Source organism: Schistocerca cancellata, chromosome 9 (assembly GCF_023864275.1).
Source record: "Schistocerca cancellata isolate TAMUIC-IGC-003103 chromosome 9, iqSchCanc2.1, whole genome shotgun sequence".
NCBI lineage: Eukaryota > Metazoa > Arthropoda > Insecta > Orthoptera > Acrididae > Schistocerca > Schistocerca cancellata.
The window spans coordinates 221,497,401-221,522,861 of record NC_064634.1 but is presented as its reverse complement, the minus strand read 5'-3'; the positions used below and the strand labels follow the sequence as shown (position 1 = coordinate 221,522,861).

The window sequence follows — 25,461 nt, the reverse complement described above, 5'->3', positions numbered from 1 at the left end:
CAGCTTCGACCTAAGTACCCCAACACATTACCACTGGTTCGGGAGGTAAAGGCAGATTTGGTAGTTTTTCTTTGTAGGTCTTGATGCGAGCAGGGGCCTTTAGAAACACTCTCCTTGTGGATGAAATCAGTTTATTTACATTCACAAACATGGAACGTACTTCCTGAGCAAGGCTATGTACTCCATTAGCAAAGCACGTCACAAGAATCAAATTGGGATAAAATACTCAGAGGGCTTTTCCTGCTTTGATCATACAGGGAGCAGCATCTGAAATAAACACGAACACCCTTTAATCAGCAGAAGATTCTGGAAATATTTTTCTGGTACCCTCATTCACAAATCTGGTGATCGTACAATGATTTACATTTTCATGTTCTTTTAAAGCGCCAACAATTAAATCTGCAATGTAAGGGCCACATGCGTCTGTAGTTTCGTCAACTGAAATCCAGATAATGCTGTCCTTGAGTTCATTGCGTATTTCTTCCAGAACATTTATGTAAATTGTCGGTACGTAATTTTTAAATTATGTTGATTCATCTAGTATATTTTGATATAAGCAATATTTGTGCAGGAAGCCTTTGAGGGTAGAGTTTGTAAGTTTGTGAAGAGGAATATTGCTTGCAATGAATGCTTCACATAGATCCTTGTTAAACCAACCCTTTTGTTTACCTTTGGACAAATCCCTGCTACTGCAACTTGCTGTTGTCAGAAGTTGTTGTCATGGTCCTTTCTTCTGCGTTCCAACGATATGAAGACTTGTCTTGACATGCTGGTCTACTTGAAATTCTTTTTGCATGAAACATTTTTCTCGCAAACTCGACAATGTAAAACAATTCCTTCATATTTAAATGTTCCAGGATGGTCAGCTATCGACGAAACAACATTTCTCTGGTGAAAAGGAGCCAAATATGCAAATGCATATGCAACAAGCAAATGCATATAATCTGGTCTCTAGTCATCACCCACCCACCAAAACAGTTCGGATACTGATTACAAACTGTTCCCTAATTTGAAGAAACATTTGCCTGGATGGCATTCCACTCCAACGACAAGGCAAAAGATGAGGTTCAACACTTACTGAAAGACACTGCAGCGAGCTGGTGTGACTTGGGCACTATTCACTGTCACAGTGTTTACAAGAATGCATCGACCAAAATGGCAATTATGTACGTGTACGATAAAAGTGTCACAAAAGTAAGCCATACATTTGGGGTATTCTGTAGCAGGATCAACATTTCACGTATAGGATACCATCTGCAATGACCGATGTCCTTTGAAACACTTTCAAGAAAAAAATAATTGCTATGGGCAATTTATCCTGCCACACTTCTGACTTTTTATATCCAATAAATATGTATGCTGCAGTGCCACAAAGTTCAAATGCTCTGCAGCATACGAGTGGGCATTTCCTACATTCACAAGGAAGTTCCACAGTAACATAATCTATGGCAAATGATAAATCCTAACACATAACAGGTACAGTCCTTTCACATCTCAACCCAGATGCCATTCATTTTAAGAGGCACTCAATGTGGAACAATGTACTTCTTCTCAAGTACAAGTGTGCAAAACATAAATAAAAAAGTAATTTTCGCATTATGTATCACTGCCAAGTAAAAGACCATATTTACCAAGTATAAGACGTCTCATGACCCTCTTTTTTGAAGAGGCTTCAGGGGAATTTTTTAAAAACATATTCTGACTCATCAAAATTACAAACTGTTTTACTGTCAAAGTATCTGCATCAAAAGCTAACATTATACTTTGTCTCAATCTTTGCCATTTCTTATACTTATAGTCTACATTTTGAGAATACAAGGAGAAACAAAATAAATGAAAGGAAATTGTTTACGTTAATTTGCTGCCTTTTTCTTTTCTACAATTTTTGCTTGCTAACCCTGTCACCTATGGTGACTATTTTTTATCACCACCACCACCATCCTAATGGCACAACTCTGAAATTTATATCTTCATTCTCACAAATATTTGACTGTTTCTTCTTAATACACTGTGATTTATGAGGTGGTTGTCACCTTGGGACCTGAGAGTGCAGCTGTTTTTATCTAAATACGTATGTGAAAATGTTATAATGTCTCTTGCTTCCAAACATATTGTCTGTCTGCCACTCTCTCATTTGCTGCATAGAACCAGCAGCTGACACACACTTTCTCTTTCCTGTCATATGCCACAGTGAGCGACAATAACACTGCAGCACGAAAGACTTAAGTACACCACTCCCTAGACGTTTACCGTCTCCTGCAGAAATGTGTACTATTGTTGAGTCCAATTTTGAAGTCAATTCAATTCCAACTTCAGACAGACTCAGGCAAACAGCAGTTTAAACATGGTAGTTGTTCCTAAGTAGCCAAAGTTCACAGTACAGATTCCCATGTTTGTCAACATGGTGTAATTTGCTGCCCACTCACTACTCCCGCCAAGCTGGTACCAATGTTCCCCTCCAATCCTTCAGTAGGGCTGTGCTGGAGCAACTGTGAAACACAGACGGCATTATCTTCTAGGGTGCAAGTCATAGGTATCAACAGCAACTAACACATAAATAAAAGATTCAGTCCAATTCCAGAACTTTTGCTCATCCCACAATCTAGTGATGTCTATTGGTACTATCTCCATAACAGGTCTTGCCGCTGTAATTTATTCTTGTGACAACAATTAGTCAATGTAATATGATTTATATCATTTGTGGAGATTTCAATTTCGATTAATTTTTCTGTTTGTTTCATCTAACTGTCACCCACCTGTTCTAAATGTGATTAAAAGCCAGTAATGTAAAACGATATTCTAATACGTGTACAGTGACCAAATTTTTCATTTGCACCACTTAGTAAATTATTAGTGCCTCATAATCAAATAAAATACTGATCTGGGTTTAGAAGCAAGTAACATTTTTTGAAGAACATCATTTCTGCTTTTGAATGCTACTTTTATATCTGTACGTGTATGAGAACTTTTGTTACAAACCTATACATATACAACAGGAGAATGTAAGATGATAGAATTTGGTTCTAATTCTTCCTGTGTTTCACAAAACTGTCAAATTTTAAGCAGAGCAATAGACTGTATATTATAGTGGCTAGTTCATAGTATATTGTAGCAGCTAGTTCAAATTTTCTGATGCATCCCCTGCACAAGCCAAAAGTCATGTGATCGTTCAAGCATCATCGATATTATATCGAGCGCTTTGGTGTATCAGTAAAGCATCATCAATACTGTGTCAAGCGCTTTGGTGTATCAGTAAATCTTGAGCCTGTTCGAATGCCAGTAATACTTGCCCAGCCCAACCCTTACAAATTCTTCAAAATAAATTTGCACATGATGTCAATGGACAAAGCTTCATCTGCAAATTTAAGATGACCGCCAAGTACTTTAATAAACAATGTAGAAATGTTAACCTCAGCAGCAATAGCTTAATTTCCAAATGTAAGACCACCCTGCATTTTTCCAATGACAAATTTGGGAAAAGACCTGTCTTAAAATTGTGTAAATATGGTAGCTTGTTGAAACTTGGATCATACATAGACTCAACTGTTACATAACAATACAGACGGTAACTGAAAGAAATGAGATCATGGATGGCAATGCATGCTTTGCAACATGCACACAAGGTGACCACAACGTTGGTAACAAGTTGTTGAGTTAGGGCATCCCATTCCTCCACCAGCACAGTTGACAACTACTGGATGGTAATGGGGCGTGTGGACATGCTGCAATACATCTACTCCATGAATCCGACACATGCTCAATTGTATTTCAGTTGAGTGAATGGGCAGGCCAGTTAATTTGCCAAATATCCTCTCATTCTAAAAGCTCCTCCAAATGTCCTGTTCAAAGTGGTTGCACACTGCTCTCCCTAAAAATGAAGCCAGGGCCAATTGCACCCTTGTAAAGACACACATGGGATTGTAGTTCAGTGTCACAATTGTGTTGACCACGTTCAAGCACTTGGAGAAGAGTACGTCCATGCCACGTTATGCCTCTGTACATGAGAGAACATTGCAGAGCATGCTCTGCCATGTGTGGTGATCAAACCCCCTATCAACCCTTTGACCACTGCAGATGAGTTAACTCATCATGCTCTGCCTCTCCCTAGGTGCCGAAGATGTATTTAAAACATGACCTCTGGATTTTTCTTAAGTGTTATTGACATGTTTACACTTCCACGGAACTGTCACTGCTGTGGGCAAAGTTTTTTCCATTTTTCTGTGAATAAAAATAGTTTGAGCATCTATCATAAAACACATGTGCCTCTTTGTGTGCTATCATTTGCCCAGTATCTTGAAACATTTATGAAATATGATTATTGTTATTACCACAATTCCCAATGCGCAGTGACCGAAATGAGCCAGTCTCATGGGACTGTTCACCAGATATTAAAACCAATAACTTGAGACCTAAATGAGAGATTGTTCTGCTCTCACTTTTAAATAAAATTTTGATATCTTATCTAAATTTCCTACGCAACAATGTATGAGCTAACATCAACCATATGCAAAGTTTACGCAATATGTTTGTACCTGTACAAAAGCATTAAAATTTCATGCAATGGTTTCTTTAATTTGATGCAGCACAGTAACTAGGATGAATAAACAAAAAGGAATTCAGACCTTTATTGAGCGATATGAAAAAAATCAAATTTTTTCACCAAATAGTTTTCTTAAAATATTATAAGTATATCATAGCGGCCAGAACGCTGTCTCTCTACACAGGTAACAGCATTTGGCAAGCAGTACGGCAACAACAAAGCTGCACTCAGCACAGAATGCAGAGAGCACATCTGTATCAGTAAAAGTGTTTTGCAATGTTCATGGGATGATAGTGGAAAACAGTGGTTTCACTTTAATTACTGTATTTGATTGAAATCGTCATTTTTTCTCTCACTGTGTATTTATTTCAGTTACTTTCTATACTCTACTGCAGGAATTCTGTCTATGTATGATTCAAATTTTGTTGAGTTATGTCACTTGGCAATGCCACATCATGGGAAAGTAACTTTCATCCTAAATTTTGCACCCCCATTGTAGAAAAAGAGGCGTTAAAAATGTACACATCCAGGATTTCACAAGCACTCCATAATATGTTTTTCCCATTACCAGACAACCCAAGCCACTGAAACATGAAATCAAATACCAAAAAAGGACAGTACAGTGTCTCCACAAAGAGGGTGGAGTTAGCACTAACACAGCAAGCAAATGTACTCAAATTTTTCCTTGCGTATTTTTACAATTTTTTTTTGCTTGAATTATTTAATGTAAAATTGAAATTATGTGTAAAAGTGGAATTACATACTGTTGTATTTATAACCAGAGATCTACCCATTTGGATGATGTGGAAGAAGCAAAAAGTTAGCAAGTGCACCAGAACGTTCAGAGAGAGAAAGCGACAGCCTGAAGTAGGCAGTCAATAGAGTAAGATGTAATGAGCATGATCACTCTACGGCGTTCGAACTGTGAGAATGTACTAGTTTGACCATTGTAAATTTGGCATGAGATGACTCACATTTGCTCATTAAAAGACTGGGCAGTGCTATGTGATAGTTAATTTGTGCATAAAATTGATCTGTGATAACTACAGTATGAGTCCAATGATTGGAAGTACACTGGTGTGTGCTCTTGTAAGGGTGTGACTAATATACAATATGAGAGAAGAAGAAGAAGAATATTAGACCAGATGTATTGGGTGGATTTTCTGTTCTTAACACCAGGTACCAGCTTCTAATGAATTGTCTGTATCACACACAGCTGCATGTAATGGTGTTTTAAGAGGGTAACATGCATACAAATACAGGATATGTATTATAAGGAGCTGTATCTCCAAAAAGCTACAATCAGAGCACATAATTCATCAGCCACAACCACCGAAGGGAAAGATTGAAACCTTGAATACATTATTTTTGTAACAGAGTGCAGATTAAAAAATCTGCTAGTTTTGAACAAAGTCATTGTCTTCAATTGCTTTGTACAAACTAGTTCAAATACCAAAGGCCTTCAGCCCTGTAACATGACAGTGCGTGTGCTTTTATTTAGAGTAATTAAAGGGAGAAGTAACTGCTTTCATACATTTACTAAATGCTCAGACAGCAGGTACAATAATTAACACTTTGTTGAGACTATTTGAAAGAAATGGTGTTTTTGTACAGCATTTCTTCAGTAATAGTAAAAGCGGTTATGTTTATTAAAGCTCATGGAAGTAATAAAATGCACACATGATTAGTTAACTGAGAAAACAATTGCTGTTAGTTATACTGTCTGAAGAAGTACACTAATGAGAAGTAATTAAGTGATTACAATAATACAGTGGTTTTGCAACATCGTTAGTGTACATACACTTGTTGAAGTTACTATATGGCCGTTGCTTTTGCTTATACAAGACAAGCTGTAGTGATTCTCCGTGAGTCTATGAAGTTTAAACCTTTCTGTATCCAGGCACACTTACCTGTGCAAGTAAATACAATGTGTCAATAGTTTAATAAAACTCATGCAGATGGACTACTTTAAACCCTACGTATTATAACTGATACATTACTGGATTCAATAGGGGCGACAGCAGCTCTATTTTGTCATGTTTAAAGACACCGTAACAGTTTTCCAAGGTAGTCAGAGCCTGTGCTTGAATTAATATTTACTATATAATCAGAGTCTGGCACAGTCAAGCTTTTCAATTTAAAAACTTTCACAATATTCCTTTATCATCACTAAACGTTCAGGAGGATGGGTCAGTGGTACGTACTGGCTTCTGTCTTAGCTGTGTGTACTGCACTGCCACAAACTGTACAAAAGAAGGCTAAGCAATAGGAAGTAATGGCATTTACTAATGGTCAATCTACAGTGTGTCATTGTGGCACACTGTGACTACTTCAGGACTTAGCTGGTTAGCTACTACATATTATAAACGGCTCTCATGTATTTATTCTTTCCTTAACTTGACATAATTAACTGCATTACTTTACTTTCATTAAACAAACTGGTTTCTTCAAAACTACTCTGCAAAGGCGAAACTTTATCTAAATTAATGAGTGATTAATTCATTATGTGCACAGTACTAATTACGTGACAGTTTTAGAGAACAATAAATTCAGCGACATAGCGAACAGAAGGAAGTGAGTGAGGTGGTTTGAAACTGCTTATGAATGACTGGACTCATTAAAATTAAAGGAGGTCTCCTTACACTTGGCTTTGATTAACAAGACTAATTCTGAATGTGAATCATTAGATTTGATTTTCTGTTACTGGAGAGATCGAATCAGGCCATTAGAAGGGGCCCTATTTTTAGATGTGATCTGTTGTTGTTGTTGTTGTTGTTGTTGTTGTTGTTGTGGTCTTCAGTCCTGAGACTGGTCTGATGCAGCTCTCCATGCTACTCTATCCTGTGCAAGCTGCTTCATCTCCCAGTACGTACTGCAGCCTACATCCTTCTGAATCTGTTTAGTGTATTCATCTCTTGGTCTCCCTCTACAATTTTTATCCTCCACGCTGCCCTCTGATACTAAGTTGGTGATCCCTTGATGCCTCAGAACGTGTCCTACCAACCTTCTTCTAGTCAAGTTGTGCCACAAACTCCTCTTCTCCCCAATCCAATTCAATACCGCCTCATTAGTTATGTGATCTACACATCTAATCTTCAGCATTCTTCTGTAGCACCACATTTCAAAAGCTTCTATTCTCTTCTTGTCCAAACTGTTAATCAACCAAGTTTCACTTCCATTCATGGCTACACTCCATACGAATACATTCAGAAACGACTTCCTGACACTTAAATCTATACCCGATGTTAACAAATTTCTCTTCTTCAGAAACGCTTTCCTTGCCATTGCCAGTCTACATTTTATATCCTCTCTACTTTGACCCTCATCAGTTATTTTGCTCCCCAAATAGCAAAACTCCTTTACTACTTTAAGTGTCTCATCTCCTAATATAATCCCTCAGCATCACCCGACTTAATTCGACTACATTCCATTATCCTCATTTTGCTTTTGTTGATGTTCATCTTATATCCTTCCTTCAAGACACTGTCCATTCCGTTGAACTGCTCTTCCAAGTCCTTTGCTGTCTCTGACAGAATTACAATGTCATTGGCGAACCTTAAAGTTTTTATTTCCTCTCCATGGATTTTAATACCTACCCTGAATTTTTCTTTTGTTTCCTTTACTGCTTGCTCAATATACAGATTGAATAACATGGGGGAGAGGCTACAACCCTGTCTCACTCCCTTCCCAACCACTACTTCCCTTTCATGCCCCTCGACCCTTATAACTGCCATCTGGTTTCTGCACAAATTGTAAATAGCATTTCACTCCCTGTATTTTACCCTTGCCACCTTTAGAATTTGAAAGAGAGTATTCCAGTCAACATTGTCAAAAGCTTTCTCTAAGACTACAAATGCTAGAAATGTAGGTTTGCCTTTCCTTAATTTATTCTCTTAAGATAAGTCATAGGGTCAGTATTGCCTCATGTGTTCCAACATTTCTACGGAATCCAAACTTATCTTCCCCGAGGTCGGCTTCTACCAATTTTTCCATTCGTCTGTAGGGAATTCACGTTAGTATTTTGCAGCTGTGACTTATTAAACTGATAGTTCAGTAATTTTCACATCTGTCAACACCTGCTTTCTTTAGGATTGGAATTTTTATATTCTTCTTGAAGTCTGAGGGTATTTCGCCTGTCTGATGCATCTTGCTCACCAGATGGTAGAGTTTTGTCAGGACTGGCTCTCCCAAGGCTGTCAGTAGTTCTAATGGAATGTTGTCTACTCCTGGGGCCTTGTTTCGACTCAGGTTTTTCTGATGTGATCTACAGAAGACAATATACAAACGATAACACCAATGTAGGTGCTCTCTCCAGACTGCTGGACCAAAGGTCTGACAAACATGAGAATCAACATTTTATATTAAACACCAAACAGTAAGAGACTTGCCAGTAAATGCAAGCACTATTACACAAACCACTTCAAGATATTAGAAAGTGTGTCCTGGCGAGGACATCATTAGTGGTGTGGCCATTCTGCAATACAGCACTTGCTGTGATCTTATTAAGAGGTGCCAATACTGATTCGAACCCACAGCAGTACGGGTATTCATTCTCCAAATTTTACGACAATACATTCTGAAGTTGCTAGAAAGAAGTGACTAGGAAATTGCCTGTATTGAACACCTAGCATGTCAACAGATTTTCAGGCTGTGCAGGAGCCTCTTTATTGTGTTTATATTTTTCAACGTCCCAGATGTGCAGAATATCAACTAGCCACACAGACCGGCTTCTGTTCATGGACCACTTCCAGCCATCGTATGGAACAGATTCGTGAATCCATTCATGGTATTCATGTGGTTGGTGGTAAGATATACTTTTCAATTTTGAACATATTGCCAAAATACAGTCTTCCACCACCAAAGCCATGATCCACTCCCTAATTGAAACTTTCAAAATCAAGGGGTTGTTGCGTAAGTGCTGGATAACTGGCCTTGATTCACAGCAAAGCAATTCAAGAAATACTAGGAGGGGAAGAGAGAGATTTAACTCACGTCTCCATTTTTTCACACGCAAAGCAATGGGGAGAAAGAGTAAATAATGCAAATGTTTGACCATCAAATTATAACACTTGTTGGAATAGTCCTAACTCAACCAGCACTGAATCTAATCCTCAGTACATTTCACGCACCACCAACGAAAGACAAAACAATGAACCAACTACTGTCACTGCACCACCTGTATTTCCAGCACTGGCCAGGGTGTAGACCATCCACAGGAAGACAGGATGATGTACACTGCAGTTAACATAGATAGTGCTTTTTAGAGCTGCTAAAATAGGCTCCATAAATGGAGGACCCCTAGCAAGCATTCGCCAGCCACTGCTGACCAGCATGCAGTATCCAGCATCCGGCATCAGTAGCAGATGGGCCAGCAAGCCTCACCATCACCTGATGCCAAGGGGCAAATGTCAGGATCTCCGCCTGACCTTCATTTAATGATTTTGGAAATTTCACCAGCATGTGTGACTGGCAAAGTCATAGGTTCACACTCCATTGCTGGTAGTGTGTGTTTTTTTTCCCCTCCTTTTCACAAAGAGAGAAACTTATTCTGAAATGTGGAACTACATAATATGAACAATAATAATCATTATAAAGGATGACAATGACCAATAATTGCACAATAAAAGAGACTGTGTAGTATATATACGCGTGACACTTTGTGATAAATGTGTTGTTAATGTTAAATAGGAATCAGAATTACGTAAACTAACAAAACAATGTGCTGGAGGACTGTGCATTACTTGAAACTGATTGAGTACAGAGACCAACATGTGATGCGAAGCCTATTCTAATGTGAAGAAGGATTGTTTTAACAAGGGTCACTCCAAAAGAAATGCACACTATTTTTTTTTTAAATCCATCTTTTATTCTACATGTTCGAAAGTTTTACAGTGTGCAGATACATCCTTTAGGAACAATATTTTCATTTCTCCACATAATTTCAATCCCTCTCAACAGCCTTACGCCGTCTTGGAACCAGCGCCTGTATACCCACACGGTAAAATTCTGGACCAACCTGTTGGAGCCACTGTTTGGCAGCGTGCACAAGGGAGTCATCACCTTCAAACTTTGTTCTACGAAGAGAGTCTTTCAGTTTCCCAAAGAGATGATAGTCACATGGAGCCCGGTCAGGACTGTAAGGCAGGTGATCGCTTCCATGGTTTTTTTGACTGACATGTGGCCATGCACTGTGGTGCAACAGCAAAACATCCTGCTTTTGCCGATGTGGTCGAACACGACTCAGTCGAGCTTGAAATTTCTTGAGTGTTGTCACATATGCATCATAATTTATGGTGGTTCCACTTGGCATGATGTCCTCAAGCAAGAGTCCTTCGGAATCGAAAAGCACCGTAGCTATAACTTTTCCAGCAGAAGGTGTGGTTTTGAATTTTTTTTTTTTTTCTTGAGTGAATTTACATGATGCCACACCACTGATTGGCTCTTCGTCCCTGGTGAAAAATGATGGAGCCATGTTTCATCACCTGTCACAATTCTTCCAAGAAAGTCATCTCCACCATTCTCGTACTGTTCCAAAAGTTCACTGCATACCGTTTTTCTTGTTTCTTTGTGGCCCACTGTCAACATCCTGGGAACCCACCTGGCACAAACCTTTTTTAACGCCAAAACTTTCAGTATTCTGCAAACACTTCCTTCCCCTATCCCAATGTAGCGTGACAATTAGTTCACTGCGATGCGTCTGTCAGCAGTTACCAATTCGTTAACTCTCTGCACATTGTCCGGAGTGTGTGCAGTACGAGGCCTGTCGCTGCGAGGACAATCCTCAATATTGCCATGCCCGCTTTCATCACATAACCTGCTTGCCCACCGACTAACTGTACTGTGATCGACAGCAGTATCTCCATACACCTTTTCCAACCTTTTGGGGATGTTTCCCACTGTCTTGTTTTCACAGCACAGGAATTCTATGACAGCATCTTGCTTCTGACAAACGTCCAGTGTAGCAGCCACCTTGCAGACATGCTGTGACGGCGCCACTCACGGGAACAGGTTGAACTAAGTTTGAAAACAAGCGGGAAGGATGTATCTACACACTGTAAAACTTTCACACATGCAGAATGAAAACTGTATTTTTACACAAATAGTGTGCATTTCTTTTGGAGTGACCCTCGTACATTATCTCTTTTCTCTGTCCTTTTAGAAAACATGTCACTTGCAGGAGGTAATATTACAGGAAGCTTTTGAGTGGGAGGAAAAAGACACAGTTCACTAATCACAACACAGAACTCTACAGTGCTATTACAGGGTGTATTAGCGGAAGGAGGGGGGGGGGGGGGGGGGGGGGGGGGGGGGAAAGAAGAAAGGAAAAAAAAAAAATCCCGGATTTCCCGGTTAAAAATACACTTTCTCGTGGGTGAAAATACACTTTTCCCATGTTAAATGACAGTATACTCTTCCTCGGCACAGTAAAACTCATCAACCCTTGAATGTTTATGGTTTTACATACCTGAGTAGAATTTCCCGGCACCTTAGAAAACAAAACTCGGGGGGGAAAGCACTTTTTGAAAGACCTTTGATGTGCAGCAACATGTACTCTGCATATTTTCGTATTATGAAGGTATAAATTTGAATTCTACCAAACACCACATATTACTTTCCAAAACATTGAAATCGAGATTGCGATGCGCTTTTGTAACACAGTCATAGCTCATATCACGTGATCTCGCCAGCTGATAGCAGCATAGGACACGTGATGTAGTAAGCCAATAGCAAGATCACTCTTCAGTAGCGCGAACACACAAATAAGAAAAGTTAATGGTTTAAATTAATATACATAGCCTTCACATATAATATTGGTCTCTAAGATTAATAAGCTGGAAGAGTAGCTAAGTTTCCACATATAATGTTGATTTTTCTTGCGCATGTTACACTTTAAGATACATCACACAAATGGCCCAGTAAAATTTTTAATAACGACGTAACTGTTTGATCTTCTGGCCTCGAAATTCTTCTAAATGGTCGCCCTCAGAGAGCTGATTTTTAAATGAAAGTCAAACGCTTTGTGATTTAAGAAATTCATCGTACATTTTCACACATAGTTCATCTTACGTAAAAGGAAATCTGCTTAGAATGTAATGCTTTTCAAACCACCATTCGCAATATTTTCCAGTGACCAGTTAGAAATAGGTACGTTTCAGCAGTTGCAAGAGAGCCAACCCCCACCCCCACCCTTCTTTTTTGAACCAAACATGTGGAAGTCACAGGGTAACCTGTCAAGACTGTAAGATAGATCGTCAAGCTGCTCCCACTTCAACTTGGCGGTTACACTTTATGTGAGCATCACCTTTCCTGCTGAGGGTACAGCTTTGAAGTTTTTAATGGGAGGTGGTGATGCACACTTCCATTGTAATATTACATTCCTGTCCCTAGACGTCTCACTACATTATCCCAAAGCGGTGTATGCAAATTTCAACCAGTTTCGTTGTTATAACATTTCATACCTTTTCATTTGAACACTCCACATTTCATAACCAGGGTGTATACACGGACAAGGAAAAAAATTCCCGGATTTTTCTCGGATTTCCCGGTTAAAAATACACTTTTTCCTAGGTGACAGTATATTTTACCTTATCAATCCTTTAATTTGTTACGGTTTTATACACGGGCGTACAATTTCCCGGCACTTTAGAAAACGAAACTCAGGGAAAAATAATGTTTTGGAAAGATCGTTGATGTGCAGGAACATGTATGCTGCGTATTTTCTGATTACGGAAACATACATTGGAATTCCACCAAACACCGCATGTTACTTTCTAAATCATTGAAATCGAGATTTCGATGCGCTTTTGTCAACCGTTCGTAACTCATGTCACGTGGTCTCGCCAGCCAATATTCACGTGATGTAGTCAGCCAACAGCAACATTACTGTTAAGTAGCACGAACACACATGCAGGGAAAGTTAATAGTTTAAATTAATATACATAGTGTTGCTACAAGAAAAGGAAAGCTTTCACATATAATATTGGTCTGAAGCTGCAAGAGAAGCTAAGCTTTCACATATACTGTTGATTTTTTTTGCGCGTGTTACACTTTAAGATATATCACACAAATGTGCCAGTAAAATTTCTAATAATGACGTAAGTGTCTGATCTTCACGGTTCGAAATTCTTCTAAATGGCTCGTCATCAAAGAGTTGATTTTTAAACGAGAGTCAAACGCTCTGTGATTTAATAAATTCATGGTACATTCTTGCACATAGTTCAACTTACGGTAAAAGGTTATTTACTTTGAAAGTGACGCTTTTCAAACCACTATTAGCAATATTTTCCCGCGACCTATTAGAAATAGGTTTGTTTCAGCAGTTGCCAGAGAGCGCAGATAACAGGCGACACCGCGCTTGGGTAGCTATCATGACGTAGGAAGCCCCTATGTACGTATGTGTAAAACATTGAAAGATCATACATTATGTCATAAAAGAAACAAGACATCAGAGTATACTGCAAGAGCATCGGAATTTCGTGAACCATATTAAAATGTGCACATTTAAAGTGCATACAGAGCACATTCGTATGTCCAGATTCCCAATGAAGTAGACCTCGACCTGACATTAATTCGTTCCAAATACATTGACTGCCTCTGCGGAAAAGGTAACAGGAGTCAAATTTCTTTAGCAAACAGACAAAAACAACTTCATTGTTCTGCAAGGTGATTAATGTTTGAATGTCAGAAAAGTGGAAATAAAATAAAATCTGAAACTAATGACATATTTCAGCCCTCCATAATTATGGGAATGTGTTTTAATTTACTTGATAGCTTCCAGCCACAGATATCCGTTTTGTTTTCATTTGACGTGAGAGTAAACGAAGGGGAAACAGCAAAATCACAACATGTAAACACGGGTCACGTGGAGGCTACCCACTATAACTCAGACTGCTCTGCGCATCAGCCTCGGATCTACGACATTTGCGAACCGGGTCGATGCTTAAAAAAAAATTTCAAATATGTTCATCTTGTAGCGCACATCTTTCCGAAAAGTCTGAAACAGCAAACATATGTATTCGAGGAAATGTAAGACATTTTATTTGGTCGTAAGTATGCCAAAGCGCAGTGCCACGCCTATTCATAAAGCATTTTTCTAACGCACGTCCAAACTATACTCAAGAGAGTGGAAATCGAAATGCTCCCAGTCGTCTGGTTTGACAGCCTGCCCCTCTTTTAAAAAAATCTTGCAATTAATAGCGGATGGCATTATTTGTAATCTAGAGAACAAGAACTCTTAAGAAAATCTGAACTCTTTATTGCATATTAGTTAATAACTTGCTGTTTTTTGTGACATAAAATTAAATATAGGCTACATAAAACCAATGAAGACAACAGATAAGCAAGAAATTACGCATTTCTTCAATCCGTGGCTCCTAGCATTTTTTTCCCCCTCTAATCTTGCTGCAGCTTTACATGGCGTGCTTTCTTTTCTGCGAAAGAATCTATTACGTCATCAAAGTTCGTCTAACATTTTGTTACATGAAAAATCGAAATGTTATCTAATACTGAAAAAGCTGTTAATACAAATAATACCCTAGACTGGTGTGGTTTCTTGATCCGATTACGTCTATTTTGTCACTGTCTGCTAGATAAAACAAAATAGGCCTTTCTAATATGGCACCAATTTTGTAACACACCAAATAAACGAGACTGTTTTGGGACAAATGGCCATTTTTATAACACGACAGAATATAATCCAATAAGTACCAATATCAACTGCCTATTAAACCTACTACTAGCAAAAAGCTTTATGTTAGGAAATAATTTCACATTTCATTCATACGAACCAGCTTCTCAAGCATGAGATCGAAAAGTAGTATTACGAAATTTTTATATGAATTTGGAATCGTCTTATTCTTCCATAATTTGTATGATGTCCCCGTTTCTTCTCCTTCCTCGTTCTAACAAACAATCTTGTCATCACCAATTCTGTAGCTATTGCTCCCACTGTCAAAATTTGTTTGCCGATTAACTTCACTAACCCTGCCAGAATCACAGGTTTAGTTATCTCACGATTATTTTCCGGTTAGGTGTTATTACGTGTTCGAACAAAACGTTTTCCGCGTTACTTCCAGAATAGAACTGAAGCGGCTGCTAGCCAGGGACTGTACTACCGGTCCTTACTAGTGCAGCGATCCGGTCAAAAATTTTCTGTCAAAATTTCATTTTCTTGGATACACGGAGAGGACAATACGTCATCTTTCTCACCTGTTATTCCTGTCAGTCGTTTATTTCCATTCTGGTAGTCTGAATCTATGGATTTTGCTAGTAATCAACCACATAATCAGACAGCGATTGGCATTCATCCGTTCGGCTTTACTCCGTCAGCTTGTATAGCCCCGTCCCCTTTTGTCTACAGAAAGTTTTTCTAGAATTCACCTGACAGATATATCACGAACACTATGCATGCATTCAAAGGTCAACTTATGATTCATTCTGCAATCAACTAAAAATGTGTTCAAAAATGTTCAAAAACCAACAGGGAAGCGTTTCAAAATCATATGAATAATCGATAGACAAACGTGCACTGGATGCTAGGTGCTTTGTGAAATAAGTCTTTTTTTTTTCCCTCAAGAATATGAATTTGGCGCTCCCTTTTCCTGGTAACATCTAGCTGCTTGCTGCGACTGCTTGCACAGTCAACAGCCACATTCCTGTTGCCAGAAGCGGGAGAATCTACTACTAAAACGTGACTCAACTGCGCATGCGCATGAGCCTACGAGTAACTGCTAAAACAAATCGAAAGTAAACAGTTGCGACTTCACGCTCATTGGAGCCAACTTGTTATGAAGCACTGCATAGTCTTTCTAAAGCTTTGACACATTTTCAATTGGCTGACGCTTGCAAGGGCACTGTGTGTCGTTGTTGTATATGGCGCATTTCCTTTGCTATTTAAGTTATTTTCGTTTTTCTCTCGTTTATGTTTTATTGTTTAAATATTATTCTCAGTATCGGGAAACAGTAATATCCTTTGTTAGAGCTTTGGTTCTTACCAGTCAAAACTAGAAAAATTTAACTGAACACTAAAACAATGAAAAGTTCCCAGAATTCTAAAAATATCCCGGATTTTTCCCGGTTTTATCCCGGATGAAAAATTACCCGGGTTTTTCCCGGATCTCCCGGGTCGTATACACCCTGATAATTCTTCATTTGAACGCTCCTTCTATATGTTGTGATCACAGACAGCAATAAAACTGTTCTCAAATAAAACATATTTCGTCACTGAATCTCACACCCATCATTTCTGCTGTTTTGAAGTATTTTATTATGGTAGTTTCTTTTCTAATTGACCTGGTCATATATTACTGTGGCAGAAAGTTATTTTCAGGCGCTTTAATTTGCACAAGGAGAGTTGCCTATGAATTGCTCACTGCCCTGGATCCAGCACATGCAGTGTGGAAGGAGCAGCTGAACCATAAACTTGACAACCATAGTCCAAGCGAGACAGAACTAGAGCACAATAAAGACGGAGGAGGAGGGAATGGTCCGCACCCCAAGAGGAGTGGGCAAGGAAGCGAAGGACATTGAGTTTACGGAAACATCCTACCTTCAGGAGTCTGATATGGGGCAGCCAAGAGAGCTTGTTGTCGAAAAGAAGACCCAAGAAACGAAACTGTGGGACCACAGGCAATCGTTGTGCAGCGAGATAGAGCTCTGGGTCAGGGGGGATCGTAGTACGGCGACAGAAGTGGACCACTTGCGATTTTAAAGGAGAGAATTGAAACCCGTGTGAGAGGGTCCATGCAGAGGCACGCCGTATAGCTACCTGGAGCTGCCATTCTGCAGATGCCATCGAGGAGGAACTAACCCAAATGCAGAAATCATCCACATACAGGGCAGGGGCGACCAAGGGACCAACAGAGGCCACAAGTCCATCGATAGCAATGAGGAAAAGGACACTCAAGACAGAACCCTGTGGGATGCCCGTCTCCTGGGTCCGTGGAGAACTAAAAGCAGTACCAACTCGAACTCTGAATGACCGATGGATCAGGAACTGGCGGATAAAAATCTGGAGTGGGCCCCGAAGACCCCACTGATGAAGTGTAAGTAAGATGTGATGGCGCCAGGCTGTGTCATAGGTCTTGCGAAGGTCAAAAAACACTGCAACCAAATGGCGGCGCTGGGAAAAAGCCTGCCGAACTGCGGATTCCAAGCGAAGTAAATGATCAATTGGAGACCGTCCCTCGCAAAAGCCACACTGGTAAGGGGACAAGAGATCCCGAGATTCGAGGACCCAATTGAGCCGACGGGCTACCATCCGTTCAAGTAACTTACAAACAACATTGGTCAAACTAATTGGCCGATAGCTGTCAACAGGTAGGGGGTTCTTACCAGGCTTAAGGACAGGAACCACAATGCTATCCCTCCACTGAGAAGGGAAGTCACCCTGGAGCCAGATATGGTTAAACACCCGAAGAAGATGTTGCCGTTGTGGAGCACTGAGATGTTGAAGCAGTTGGTTATGAATGGAATCTGGGACAGGGGCCGTATCATGAGAAGAAGATAGAGCAGAAAGAAATTCCCATTCAGTAAAAGGTTCGTTGTAAGATTTTGACTCACAAGGGGTGAAACGTAAGGTGGAAGCTTCAGCCCGCTGTTTTTGATGAAGGAAAGCAGCTGGATAGGAGGCTGACGCTGATGCCATTGCAAAATGGGTCGCAAGATGTTCTGCAAGAACTAATGGGTCCGTACAAATGCCATCTGGGAGGTGAAGGCCTGGGAGGGTGGACTGCCGATGGCAACCTTGGAGAGAGCGAAGTGTAGCCCATACCCGTGACAGAGTGACAGTAGAACCAAGGGAAGAAACGAATCGTTCCCAACATATCCGCTTGCTCTGTTTGATTAAATAACGGGCTTTAGCACGAAGGCGTTTAAAGGTAGTAAGGCTGGCTACGGATGGGTGCCTCTTAAAGTGTTGCAAAGCTCGACGGCGATCACGGATGGCAATGCAATGGCCGTACTCCACCACGGGACTTGCCGGCGACAAAAAGGTCCAGATGAGAGCGGGACAGCAAGGCTAGCAGCGCGAACAATCGCGTCAGACATGTCACGTAGGACGTCATCAATACAAGCCGACAAAGAGGGGCAAAACACGACCTGTGCAGTGTATAGAGGCCAATCGGCGCGTTGGAAAGACCAGCGAGGTACTGGAAGAAGCAGATGATTTTGAAGATATTATTATTGCCATGGCTGAGAACACTGGACGCAATGTGTGATCTTCAAGTAGTGCACAAGCTGTGTCACAACTGCTGAACATTCTATGGTCCACAATTCGAGAATTGCTGCAAACAATAGTGAAATGACATCTGTATGAGCTTCACATCACTCACCAACTTTTTCCATGATGCAGACATTCGAGTACACTTTGCTCTTACATTTCTTGCAACTTTTGAAGTTGACGAGATGTGGCCTTGGGAACATTTTTTGGAGTGATGAAGCATAATTTATTCATTACTTCTCCTCCACATGTCCTTAGGAAAGTGTCTGCAAAGTTCCATTGTCCTACGATCACTTATTTTCATAGGGACCCTCTCAAGTAGCTGAAGTTTAATTATAACCACTCTGTATATTATTTAGTTAATATTCTACTGAAACAAACCTGAATGCTCCAACAGCATGTCACATATGTCAGTTCTTCCACTGCTGGCTGCTGCCAGTATTGGTGGGTCACCACAGTCTCCAGGGATTGACGCATTAACACGCTGGCTACCATTTAAAGGTTTGAACTTCAGCAACACAGAAACACAGTTTTTATGCCCGTGCTGTACAGCTATAGATAATGCTGTATTCCCAGAGGAGTCATATTCATTAACATCGACACAGGAAGTGGACAGAATATGATGAACTTCATTCACATTCCCTCTGGCACAAGCAGTATGCAGACGGCTTTCACCTACAAAGCAAAGAACAATCAGCATAGAATTTTCATATGGTATAGCAGCTGTCAAGCTGCAATGGTATTAACTTATTAAGCAGCAAATATTGATCAATCAATTTTTTAAAAACTAGATTTAAATGCCTCACCTGCGGAAGCATCTTTTGTAAAGTCTTGTTTCCTCGGCAAGTTCTAGAAATAAAATAATTTCATTTGTAGAAAATTACAGAAATTTATTTGTATTTTTTAAGTGTAATATTGTAAATAACCAACCTCTTTCACTATTTTCTGGCTTTGTTTGTTTACTTTGTCACCATTCCTTTCTTTCATATGCTTCAACCTTTCTTTTAACACAGCTGCCTTCAATGAGTGAAAACAAAGATGTTTAAGAATACAATATGACACACTTATAAGATGCTGTTCAACTGTATACAGCTTAATCGTTGTGCACATGACAGAAATAAAACATGAATATTGTTTAATAAAAGAAGAAATAAAATATTGGCATCATATAGTGGATTATATGGTATTGTCAATTTTGGGGTAAGACTTTTCTCACTCTAAAATTATACTACAGAATCTTTAGTTTTAGTAACTTTTGAGAAACTTATTTATTAAAAAAATGCATTCACCATTAAATTTATGTAATTAAAGTCATACAGCTAGTATAATGGATAACAAATCAATAAATATTTCCATTTTCACATGAATCTACATCAAAACTGATGAGTTATGTTTAAATAGCCCAGAAACACATTATGCTGTGACATTAAGAATTTGCATGTAAGGCACTGAAAATTGAACATTATCTTGCCAGTCCATGGATTGGCATCATAAAATGAGCCAGAGATACCACCACTTCTCTGCATCATTACAAGGCAGAAAATTTAAATATTCTGGTACGGTATTGGTACAGTACTTACATACCTGGATGGTACTGAGTAACAAGAGTTGGACACTTGTTGCTTCTTTTCTATAGACAGTACTCTACCAGTTTCATTCACAAGCAAATTTCTTGTGCTACTGGAGCCAATTGCACAACTAAATATTTATCTAGCTCTGGAACTGACTGATATGCACCAGGAATCTGCTTGTGAATCAAAATGGTACTGTAATTTCTATTCCACTTTCAAACAATCATTCTACAGTTTTAAAAAAAGAAAAGGAACATCATTAGTGACAACATCGTTTGGCAAATGTTGTCTCAATAATGCCACTAAAACCCATACACTTGAATGAGCATCACCATGAATTTGGTTCATTAGTACAGCACTGATTTATACAGGATTTATGGATTTCAATGTTATACACTTTTGCATATATCTGATAGCTTTGACATCTATGTGATACCAGTGGTTCTGTCATCATCTAGTTGCTTGTTTGTTACGTTCTGTTGGTGTTATTGTAGTAATAATGTTTGGCTACCAACTTAACTGACTTACTACTTTTTGTAGTTCTCAGATTATATTCTTTATCTATCCCATCAAAGGCAAGGCCACTAAAAACTAAGCTGCAACATACATACAACACATTATTTGTGAGTTTTTTCGTGCGCAAATTCCATTTTTGAAACTTGTGTGAATAGGTTCCAATATTGTAAAAAGTTAGACAAATACATGTAATTAATGGTTGTCCTGTTGTTTCATGAAAGCTTTGTCTGATGTCACAATAGGGTGGTGAAAGCTGCACATATAATGCATGTGAAATCCATTTTTATGTGACTTGCATGTGATAAGACTAAATTTAAAGTCATAACTATGATAATAAGAAATATATTTTTACAGTAATTATAAAAGTGTTTGCAAAAAATCTTCCATAACTTCAGGTTTTATGTGCAAAAAATCATGAGTTTGCACATGAAGCTGTTTTTCGAAGAAATGTGTTGAACTTTAGGCACAGCATTCGTGTGTATATAAAACAGAGGGAAACATTCCACGGGGGAAAAATGTATCTAAAAACAAAGATGATGTAACTTACCAAACGAAAGGGTTGGTATGTTGATAGAGACACTAACAAACACAAACACACACACAAAATTCAAGCTTTCGCAACCCAAGGTTGCTTCATCAGGAAAGAGGGAAGGAGAGGGAAAGACGAAAGGATGTGGGTTTTAAGGGAGAGGGTAAGGAGTCATTCCAATCCCGGGAGCGGAAAGACTTACCTTAGGGGGAAAAAAGGACAGGTATACACTCGCACACACACACATATCCATCCGCATATACACAGACACAAGCAGACATTTGTAAAGGCAAAGAGTTTGGGCAGAGATGTCAGTCGGGACGGAAGTACAGAGGCAAAGATGATGTTGAAAGACAGGTGAGGTATGAGCGGCAGCAGATTGAAATTAGAAATTAGTGGAGATTGAGGCCTGGCGGATAGCGAGAAGAGAGGATATGCTGAAGGGCAAGTTCCCATCTCCGGAGTTCAGACAGGTTGGTGTTAGTGGGAAGTATCCAGATAACCCGGACGGTGTAACACTGTGCCAAGATGTGCTGGCCGTGCACCAAGGCATGTTTAGCCACAGGGTGATCCTCATTACCAACAAACACTGTCTGCCTGTGTCCATTCATGCGAATGGACAGTTTGTTGCTGGTCATTCCCACATAGAACGCTTCACAGTGTAGGCAGGTCAGTTGGTAAATCACGTGGGTGCTTTCACACGTGGCTCTGCCTTTGATCGTGTACACCTTCCGGGTTACAGGACTGGAATAGGTGGTGGTGGGAGGGTGCATGGGACAGGTTTTACACCGGGGGCGGTTACAGGGGTAGGAGCCAGAGGGTAGGGAAGGTGGTTTGGGGATTTCATGGGGATGAACTAAGAGGTTACGAAGGTTAGGTGGACGGTGGAAAGACACTCTTGGTGGAGTGGGGAGGATTTCATGAAGGATGGATCTCATTTCAGGGCAGGATTTGAGGAAGTCGTATCCCTGCTGGAGAGTCACATTCAGAATCTGATCCAGTCCCGGAAAGTATCCTGTCACAAGTGGGGCACATTTGGGGTTCTTCTGTGGAAGGTTCCGGGTTTGAGGAGATGAGGAAGTGGCTCTGGTTATTTGCTTCTGTACCAGGTCGGGAGGGTAGTTACGGGATGCAAAAGCACCAAGGCATGTTTAGCCACAGGGTGATCCTCATTACCAACAAACACTGTCTGCCTGTGTCCATTCATGCGAATGGACAGTTTGTTGCTGGTCATTCCCACATTCCACCCATCAACTCCTGTCCCTAATAAAAGTCCTCAATCTTTCCTCTCCCACATCCACACCGGTTGTTCAGAGCATCCTCCTACAGGCCAACCGCAAATTAGAACAGCATGCCACCCTCCACCTTAAAAAACTATCCAATCTCCTGGTTTCCCACCTCCGGAAAGGCAACTCACTCACCCTTCACAACCATTCCAGCAAACCTCAACCTCCTCTCATTGCACACAAACCTAGTCTCTCCCATCTACTCAATCTCCCACTTCCAGCTCCACTCCCTCCAAAACCTCAAAATTCCAATCAACACAATCTGGAACCACAACACCCCAATTCAGTAGTTAACCTCTCCTCTAAACCTCTCTCCCAATCCGAAACCTCTGTCCTATCCAAAGGCCTCACCTTCAGCCCCACTCCCAGATTTAACCAAACAGCCCTTGTCAAAGATTTACTGTCCTACACCCGTACTCTCTGCTGGAAATATCACTTTGCCACGAAGAAAAATGATCCTAATCCTACTCCTAATGATCCAACTCCCCAAGATACTATCCAAATTGAACCATGCCTGGAACAGTTCCGTCCTCCGTCACAGCGGGACCCACCTCCTCTTCCTCAAAATCACCCTCTCCTAACCTTCCAGGAATTTCTGACTTCCAGCCTTGCCTCTCAATCCTTCTTAAAAAACCTTAATCCTACTCCCAACATCACCACTGCTGAAGCCCAGGCTATCCGTGATCTGAAGGCTGACCAATCCATCATCATTCTTCCGGCGGACAAGGGTTCCACGACTGTGGTACTTGATCGTCGGGAGTACGTGGCTGAGGGACTGCGTCAGCTTTCAGACAACACTACTTACAAAGTTTGCCATGGTAATCCCATTCCTGATGTCCAGGCGGAGCTTCAAGGAATCCTCAGAACCTTAGGCCCCCTACAAAACCTTTCACCTGACTCCATCAACCTCCTGACCCCACCAACACCCCGCACCCCTACCTTCTACCTTCTTCCCAAAATTCACAAACCCAATCATCCCGGCCGTCCCATTGTAGCTGGCTACCAAGCCCCCACAGAACGCATCTCTGCCTACGTAGATCAAAACCTTCAACCCATTACATGCAGTCTCCCATCCTTCACCAAAGACACCAACCACTTTCTCGAACGCCTGGAATCCCTACCCAGTCTGTTACCCCCGGAAACCATCCTTGTAACCATTGATGCCACTTCCTTATACACAAATATTCCGCATGTCCAGGGCCTCGCTGCGATGGAGCACTTCCTTTCACGCCGATCACCTGCCGCCCTACCTAAAACCTCTTTCCTCATTACCTTAGCCAGCTTCATCCTGACCCACAACTTCTTCACTTTTGAAGGCCAGACATACCAACAATTAAAGGGAACAGCCATGGGTACCAGGATGGCCCCCTCATACGCCAACCTATTCATGGGTCGCTTAGAGGAAGCCTTCTTGGTTACCCAGGCCTGCCAACCCAAAGTTTGGTACAGATTTATTGATGACATTTTCATGATCTGGACTCACAGTGAAGAAGAACTCCAGAATTTCCTCTCCAACCTCAACTCCTTTGGGCCCATCAGATTCGCCTGGTCCTACTCTAAATCCCATGCCACTTTCCTTGACGTTGACCTCCACCTGTCCAATGGCCAGCTTCACACGTCCGTCCACATCAAACCCACCAACAAGCAACAGTACCTCCATTATGACAGCTGCCACCCATTCCACATCAAACGGTCCCTTCCCTACAGCCTAGGTCTTCGTGGCAAACGAATCTGCTCCAGTCCGGAATCCTTGAATCATTACACCAACAACCTGAAAACAGCTTTTGCATCCCGTAACTACCCTCCCGACCTGGTACAGAAGCAAATAACCAGAGCCACTTCCTCATCTCCTCAAACCCGGAACCTTCCACAGAAGAACCCCAAAAGTGCCCCACTTGTGACAGGATACTTTCCGGGACTGGATCAGATTCTGAATGTGACTCTCCAGCAGGGATACGACTTCCTCAAATCCTGCCCTGAAATGAGATCCATCCTTCATGAAATCCTCCCCACTCCACCAAGAGTGTCTTTCCGCCGTCCACCTAACCTTCGTAACCTCTTAGTTCATCCCTATGAAATCCCCAAACCACCTTCCCTACCCTCTGGCTCCTACCCCTGTAACCGCCCCCGGTGTAAAACCTGTCCCATGCACCCTCCCACCACCACCTATTCCAGTCCTGTAACCCGGAAGGTGTACACGATCAAAGGCAGAGCCACGTGTGAAAGCACCCACGTGATTTACCAACTGACCTGCCTACACTGTGAAGCGTTCTATGTGGGAATGACCAGCAACAAACTGTCCATTCGCATGAATGGACACAGGCAGACAGTGTTTGTTGGTAATGAGGATCACCCTGTGGCTAAACATGCCTTGGTGCACGGCCAGCACATCTTGGCACAGTGTTACACCGTCCGGGTTATCTGGATACTTCCCACTAACACCAACCTGTCTGAACTCCGGAGATGGGAACTTGCCCTTCAGCATATCCTCTCTTCTCGCTATCCGCCAGGCCTCAATCTCCGCTAATTTCTAATTTCAATCTGCTGCCGCTCATACCTCACCTGTCTTTCAACATCATCTTTGCCTCTGTACTTCCATCCCGACTGACATCTCTGCCCAAACTCTTTGCCTTTACAAATGTCTGCTTGTGTCTGTGTATATGCGGATGGATATGTGTGTGTGTGCGAGTGTATACCTGTCCTTTTTTCCCCCTAAGGTAAGTCTTTCCGCTCCCGGGATTGGAATGACTCCTTACCCTCTCCCTTAAAACCCATATCCTTTCGTCGTTCCTTCTCCTTCC

The 25,461-nt window shown here is 40.9% G+C and overlaps 1 protein-coding gene across 1 annotated transcript in view; it reads right to left on the bottom strand.

Annotated features, from left to right (window-relative positions):
* LOC126100884 (uncharacterized) overlaps positions 1-25,461 on the bottom strand; it is a 563,003-nt gene that overhangs the window by 10,214 nt on the left and 527,328 nt on the right. The window contains exons 14-16 of the mRNA XM_049911552.1: positions 19,689-19,775; positions 19,565-19,607; positions 19,140-19,433 (exon numbers count right to left, since the gene is read on the bottom strand). Of these exons, the coding sequence (XP_049767509.1) occupies positions 19,140-19,433; positions 19,565-19,607; positions 19,689-19,775 (424 nt within the window). The remainder of the gene's footprint in view (positions 1-19,139; positions 19,434-19,564; positions 19,608-19,688; positions 19,776-25,461) is intronic.